Source organism: Pygocentrus nattereri, chromosome 1 (assembly GCF_015220715.1).
Source record: "Pygocentrus nattereri isolate fPygNat1 chromosome 1, fPygNat1.pri, whole genome shotgun sequence".
In the NCBI taxonomy this organism is placed as follows: domain Eukaryota; kingdom Metazoa; phylum Chordata; class Actinopteri; order Characiformes; family Serrasalmidae; genus Pygocentrus; species Pygocentrus nattereri.
The window spans coordinates 7,546,501-7,553,541 of record NC_051211.1 but is presented as its reverse complement, the minus strand read 5'-3'; the positions used below and the strand labels follow the sequence as shown (position 1 = coordinate 7,553,541).

The window sequence follows — 7,041 nt, the reverse complement described above, 5'->3', positions numbered from 1 at the left end:
TACATACATAACCACTTTGTGCAATAACTTAACAGGGTGTAACTTATAGAGCTATTAAATGCCTCGGACGTCTGGTTCCTATTACTGTATTGATGAACAATTCTGACTCAAAATTTCTCCACAAGGCGCTTTTCCCATCGAACCACTCTGAACTGTTTAGTTTAGATCTAAACCATTGAATGCAAAATCGGTTACCTTTAAGAAACCTGAGTTGTTGAGTTGCTCTAGAACAGGTAATTTTACGTGATTTCTTAACATTTCAATGATTTTATTAAGCAGATATTTTGAAAAATCAGTGGAATTCCCCTTTAATGCTGAATGAATGTGCTATGAACTGATGAATTACCGTAGAATCACTTCGTCCATTAAGACTGAACATGTAACTCTGAATAAAACAAGACACGCACACCAATGCTTCATTTGAGCTGGAGCTTCCGTGTACTGGTAATCGTTTTTAAATTAGTACATTATTTTCCCCTTAACATACAGTTGATTGTACAGTTTACAATCATTAACAGGGTTAAAAATGCATTCATGTTGGCTTTGCTCTCCACAAAACGCCGCCACTCTGACCATTTACAGAGAACGCTGTTCATAACAAGCCCGAGTTAAAACAGAATCCAAATGAAAATAAAAGTTACAAAATCGGAAAACAAAACAAACTGATGTTATTTTTGTCCAAATGTGGGGAAAAAAGGAAAAAGATTGTGCCAGTCATTTCCCCATTCTATATATTGATAAATCAAACCACTCACACATACGTACACACATACACACACACACACACCTCCAAGTGTGTATCAGCAAAGAGCATGCACTCTAATTAAGCACAATATATACAGTCATTTACAAGTCAGTCATACAAAAAGAAACAAGCCTTCAAAAAGCAACATCGTCTACAGTAAGCTGAGTTCAATGAGCTTTCCACAGCAGTTGAAAGTGATTGGCTAAATTAAGATATTGAATTTGCCCATCTCCAGTTTTTGTGATTTTGGAGTGACCAATCGGTGCCGACCTGTGGAACGATGAGGTCCTGCAAGGTTCCTGGACTGTATCTGGCGTATGGCTGGGGCCACCATGAAAAAGAAACATTTAAAATAAATAGTCACCTGTTTTATGAACAGCTTCTCAGGGAAGGATGCAAAGCTATTAGTTAACCTATGTGTCAGAAGTCAATAAGAAAAGGGGAGGAGCCATAAAAAAAAAAAAAGAATTACAGAAGTGGTGTCTTGCCGAGAGTCAAAAGTGATGTTCTCCACAGTCTGTTCCCAAGAGCACATTATTTATAGCAAAACTTCAAAATAATAACCCCACCTGGATAAACTCCTGATCTGTTTCACACTAAGATCTTTTACACCATCAGTGTCACTGTCATGACATGAACTTTCTGAGATGAAAATAACGGAAGCAGTCACGTTGTATCCAGAGATGAATGTCCTGAATGTTACGTGACCTCCTTTAAGAAGAGGTCAAATGAATGTCTAAGTCACAGCATATCTGTTTCCATTTTTATACTTTTATATTTTTATCAAAGCTGTAATTGTTTTAAATGAGCAGGTCAATTCTGAACCAAAATGCCCTTAAAAAAAATTCACATTACTGACCTATCAGGAGCAAGAAGCAAACTTAAAAATCACAACAAGAGCATCAAGAGCAAAATAAAGTATGTATATCTTTTTTGTACAAACATAAGTTAAAATGATAAATATTACATTGTTTTTTTGTTTTTGATTTAGCTATGTACATGTTTAATAGGACGACCTTTTACAGCCATATCTACAAACGAGGCCGCTTGGTGTTCCTCACAGGTGGCCTCTGGGATGGACTAGCGTTGATGTTCAGATCAGATAGCAGGCTGGCTAACACCATGGCGTAGTCTGAAATGACTCCCTCTACATGGGGCAAGACTCACACCCGTACTGTCCACTGATTACTCACAGTGTTTTTTGTGTAAAGCACTTTCTAGGGGTCGCCTGTATGCATTATAGAAATAAAAGACTCCCTTGCATTTAGCCTTGAGGGACTCCTCGCTGCGATCTTGAAGGGCATTCTGATTCTCAAAAGGGTCGAGCAAAGTTTCTACAGGCAGCCTCTGTACAAAAGTCTAAAAAACTTTAGTTCTCAGGCTGCACCATTACCACATAGGATAAGCATTTTCCAGCCAGCGTTAGCTAGCCCTGTGCGATGATTTTTATCATTGCCTCTACATGCTGACTGCAAATGGTTTCAGTAAACTGTGTCTTCAAATGAAGGAAAATGCTAGCCAACATTAATGTTGACTTACCATACTCTGCTAACAGAGCTAGTTAGCTAGGTGTAGCATGTCTGTTACTTTAAGCTACCTGGTGCAGGTTCAAAAAGGGTTAGCTATTACCTTTAGCAAATGATCTTAAGCATGTAGTATTATTGTGTATTACATAATATGTATTACTGTATTATGCAAATTCATAGCTATGCAAGGGGGGGGTGTTAGTGATGACAAGAAATGGAATAGAGAGAAGAGGTAAACCGATTCATTTAGGTCACCAAGTCAATGATTCTCAAGGCCAAAACTTTTAGTTTTTTAACTTTTAAAAATTTGTAGGGATGCATCAATACCTTTTTTTCCAGACCGAGTAGGAGTACTTTTTTTTTTTTTTTTTTTTTTTTGAAAACTCATTGGTACCATCCGGAGTAACCTGTTTAGAATTAAGCAGTATTTTTATTGGCTGGTTGAGCTGTAGTTAAATGTCTTCAAAAGCCAGACCATATTGATCTTGGGCAACTCCCTGTACATTCAAATAGGCCATAGTTGTGCTCACTGTATGAAAACGCTCAGTCTGATTGACATGAAATGCAGCCTCTACTGACAGTTCTGGACAATTTCCATTAAAGTTGTTTCGTTCAAAATAACACGCTGCGCACCGAGTACTGAGCAAACATGCTGATAAACTGAGCCACAGCAGCTCAGCTAACCTCACCATGCACTGAAATATACACATATGGTCTCTCTAAAGTCTAATTTACAAAAACAACTTAAAAAATTAACACATTAACGTTGGTACCTCGTAATTCTATTCAGTTAAACAGTAAAATCAGCATTTAGCCAGCCTGTGTATGTCCACTCGTATTGGTGAAGTGGCTAACTGTGTTTGTGTGCAGGCTAAAAGCAGCAACTTTGCGTCCAAACTCCATGTGATCAGGAACAGACCCTTGTTCACTGCCAACTTGAGTCATTTGTTCTCTAGTGTGCCAGTGTACGTCACATGGTATCAGATGTTGGTATTGGTGTGTTTTTTGAGGTCGAGTAAATAAGCACAGTATCAGGCCAATACCTGATACCAGCTGCGGTACTGATGCATTCCTAGTCATTTTATATTGCATTTAAAATGAACAAATATGCTTCAGTGCCAAAGACAGCACCAATCAGGTGTTTCTTTGGAAAAAGAAAATATTCAGAACATTAATGAGAATACTGCCATGTTAGCTATAGCGGTGGCTACAGACGGTGAATTCTGACTTGATACAGTTGCGTCTTTGACCACGCCGTCTCTGGTTCTTGTGTGGGAGGGTGAAAAGCAATGGTTTTATTAAAAGTGGTGAATGTATTGTGTGAAACGTTGAAATTTGACGGGTCTGGTGGTGAGCTTTTGCTTGTGGCCCCTTTTGGACATACAGCATTGTATATTACGTATACGTGGACTACAGAAAGTAGGGAGCCACTTCTGACTGAGCCTTAATCCACTTTTCCACTGCCTCTATGGCTCGACTCAACTTGACTCTACTCACTTTGGGTACCAGCTACTTTGTTTTCCACAGCAGATTAGTAGTCTCTCAATGTAGCGGGTTGTCATAGTGATGCCGCATAAAACTCCTGAGACCTGAAGGAGATTAATTTTTGTTCAAAAAAGGCAGTTTTATCCGCAAGATAATATACTGCTGAAAAAACAGTAAAGTTTGGGAAATATTACATCAGAGTTCAGACGATGAAGCGGGTTTGGTTTCTCAAAGGTGACTCAAGAGGCTACACTAACCTAGTAACTAGCATATGTGGTTAGCAATATTCTCTGACCAATCAGTAGTCTGTATTGTCTCTACTTCACCTTTTAGCATCTGCTCAGCTCGCTTGGATTCTTACTTTTGGTACTGAAGTGGTACCAAAAATAATGCCTGGTACCAGGTACAAGATTTGCCTAGTGGAAAACCAAAAAAAGGGAGTAGAGTTGATTCGGTATCGTACAGTGGAAAAGTGGCTTTAGTGTGGTCCAGGCTCTGCAACAGCACTTTCAGAACAATGGCAAGCTGTTAAGACTCTAGCCCACCTATGGAGTTTCAGAGAGCATTAAAGTGGTGCTAGGAATGCACCAATACCATTTTATTTCACTGCTGACAAAGATTCAAATTTTTTGATCATGAATACAATTTTTTGCTTTCATCACTCTGTAGTCCTGCATATGGAAGCGTTATGCTTTATAACAGTCACTCTTGTCCACCAAAGACTGCTCACATCTGTCTTATTGATATTAGTACTGGTATCTGTTCATTTTTAATTGGTGTGCAGCAGTTACAGCCGTCTGGTCCAGCTGAGGCACCTGAGGCGTCCTGCATGTCCCAGTCACTTGCTGTGTATGTCCAAAACAGATGCCTTTACAGCACTGCCGTTTACCTCCTTTCACACACTTAAAGGTCAATATATTCAGCTTTAGACTATGTTTACACCACAGAAAAGGGGAAAACAATAATAGGCTTTGTATGTGTACCTATAGGTCCAATAGAGCTGGATTAGTTTTACCTGAGGTGTTTGTGTAGCTTCAGTGATTACCAACAAAATCCATGACTTTCAGTCCAAGCTATCTATGAGAATTTGAAGAAATTACATAGATACTATTTCTTGCACGAATCAACCAGTCAGATCCCTCACAACCTCCTCTGCTAAAACTAATCCAGCTCCAATAGTACTTATGTTTCAGGTTCTTCATTCATGTCCTAGTATACATTAACACGCTGTCCCAGGCAGTCTCACACATTTGACTCGACAAAGGGCCTCTTTGGTTTGATGGGAGAGGTTGGACCCTGGCGGTCACCACGGCCCACCTGCCTGTACTCGCTGTCCTGGTAGGCCTGGGCCACCGGCAGCGTCCGGGCCACTTTAACGTCTGGGTAGGTGGGTGCCTGGCTGACCCGTCCCATGTTGTCGGCCCTGTCCCGACCCACATAGTAGTCATCCTCGGCCAGGTGCCCATTGTGGGCGTTGTTGGTGCGGTTGTAGTAGGCAATGTGGCCAAGGGACTGCTGCCCATAGCCTGTGTTGCCAGGTGATGTGGCTGGACTGCTGACCACTGTGTCTAGGGACGAGACAGCCCAAGCACGGGAGGATGAAGAGGAAGGGGCAAGTGATGAAGGCTGCTGCTGCATGTACTGCTGAGTTCGTGCCGTCTTGTCTATGATGCCCATGAAGGGCGTAGCCCGTGATCGCACACTTTCTCCTGGGTATGTGCCTCCCGCCACCATACTGGGTGGGGAAACGGGAGATGGGGCATCGCAGTAGCCACCCTCATAGGCCAGCTTAAGTGGAATCTCCATTTGCTGCGCTGATGCTGAAGGCCTGAAGCCTGGGCCTAGATTAGCAGCGGAACCAACGGCCAGGCCCAGGCTGCTGCTGGATGGGGAGAAGCGCAGGCCCACACTTTGTGAGTGGATCAATGGGCGAGGAGTGGGCAGGTGCGGTCTGGGTTCAGCACTGGTGGCACTAACAGGGCGTCTCAGAGCATGAGGGTTTTCGGGTGACCCCAGCTGCGCTTGCCTCTCAATTTCATGGGGCGAGATGGGGTAATAGGCAGCAGACTGGCTGCGACTGATCTGGGGCGTCTGGCCATAGCGCAACCCTGGAGCACTGGGTCGGTATGCAGATGATGGCCTTTGAGGAAGTTCTTCTTCCATTGTGCTGGGATCCATGCTGAGCGCCCGCGGATAAAGCGACCCCTGCAGTTGAGCAGGATAGCCACCAACTTCCCCAAGTTCATCCATGTCTCCAGGGCAGCGGGCACTCATAGAATGGGCCATCTGGCTGTAAGCACCACTGCCCAGCACAGCACTAGAGTGGACAGAAGCGCTCGGCTGGTTGGTGCGGACAATCTGGGCCTTGGCTGGCTGCAGCCACTGGCCCTGTTGCTGCTGCTGAGGAGGAAGCTGAGCAGCCTGAAAAGAGCGCTGGCTGCTCATTTTGGAGAGAGGGGACTTGGGGCGACCTGAAAGCTGCTGATCTTGCTGGTAGCGGCCCGACGAGGCAGCGGAGGCTGACTGAGGCCGGTACAGGCCCATGTTCTCAGAGGTGGAGGTGGGGCTGGAGCGGTACTGTGGCCCAGCCCGGCGTAAAGGAGACGGAGGAGGGCTGAAGTGGTAGGAGGAAGAGGAGGAGGAGGAAGACGGTTGATGCGCTGGGGATGTATGAGGTGGGCTTGGACGATAATGAGAGCTTTGGTGGGTGGGAGAGAGGGAAGGAGAGGTGGACTGATAGCCCTGGCGGGTTGGCGAAGACATAGAGGGAGGAGTGGGGCGGAGGTCAAAGGCCTGGCCCATTGAAGGGCCTCCAGTCAGGTAGGGGGAGTCCCGGTGGCTGGGGGATGGAGGCATGATGTTCTGAATCACAGGCAAGCCTGATGGACTAGAACGAGGCTCAGCAGTGATGCCTAGTGGAAGACCATCCATATCCCGCTCCAAGTAATCCTCGTCCTCTTCAAACAGGTCCTGCACAGGCTCCATGTCTGAGAGGCGGGGCTCCAGCGGGGGAGGCGGGGCCACTGGCGGGTCTCTGTCATGGGGAGGAGGAGAAGGGGGCGGATCCAGCTCCTGTTGCTGAACGACCTGGCGACACTCTTCCTCAACGCGTTGCAGCAGGCGCTGGATCTCTCGGTTGTTGGGGCAGAGGCGCATGGCTTCACTCAGGTCCTCCAGGGCTGCGTGGAATTGCCTGCACAGAGAGACAGAGAGAGAAAGAAAGAGAGAGATAGCAAGAGAGAGTGAGACACAGAAAGAAATAAGAGAGAAATGTGTTATGTGTCT

At 45.0% G+C, this 7,041-nt stretch overlaps 1 protein-coding gene across 7 annotated transcripts in view; it reads right to left on the bottom strand.

Moving 5' to 3' along the window:
- Positions 1-415: 415 nt before the first annotated feature.
- tanc2a (tetratricopeptide repeat, ankyrin repeat and coiled-coil containing 2a) overlaps positions 416-7,041 on the bottom strand; it is a 228,699-nt gene continuing 222,073 nt past the window's right edge. For 6 of the 7 annotated variants that reach the window (XM_037533696.1, XM_017700561.2, XM_037533781.1 and 3 more), the window contains one exon: positions 416-6,949. In XM_037533696.1, the coding sequence (XP_037389593.1) occupies positions 4,999-6,949 (1,951 nt within the window). In that variant the 3' untranslated portion in view covers positions 416-4,998. The remainder of the gene's footprint in view (positions 6,950-7,041) is intronic. The other variant, XM_037533674.1, reaches the window with a different exon arrangement.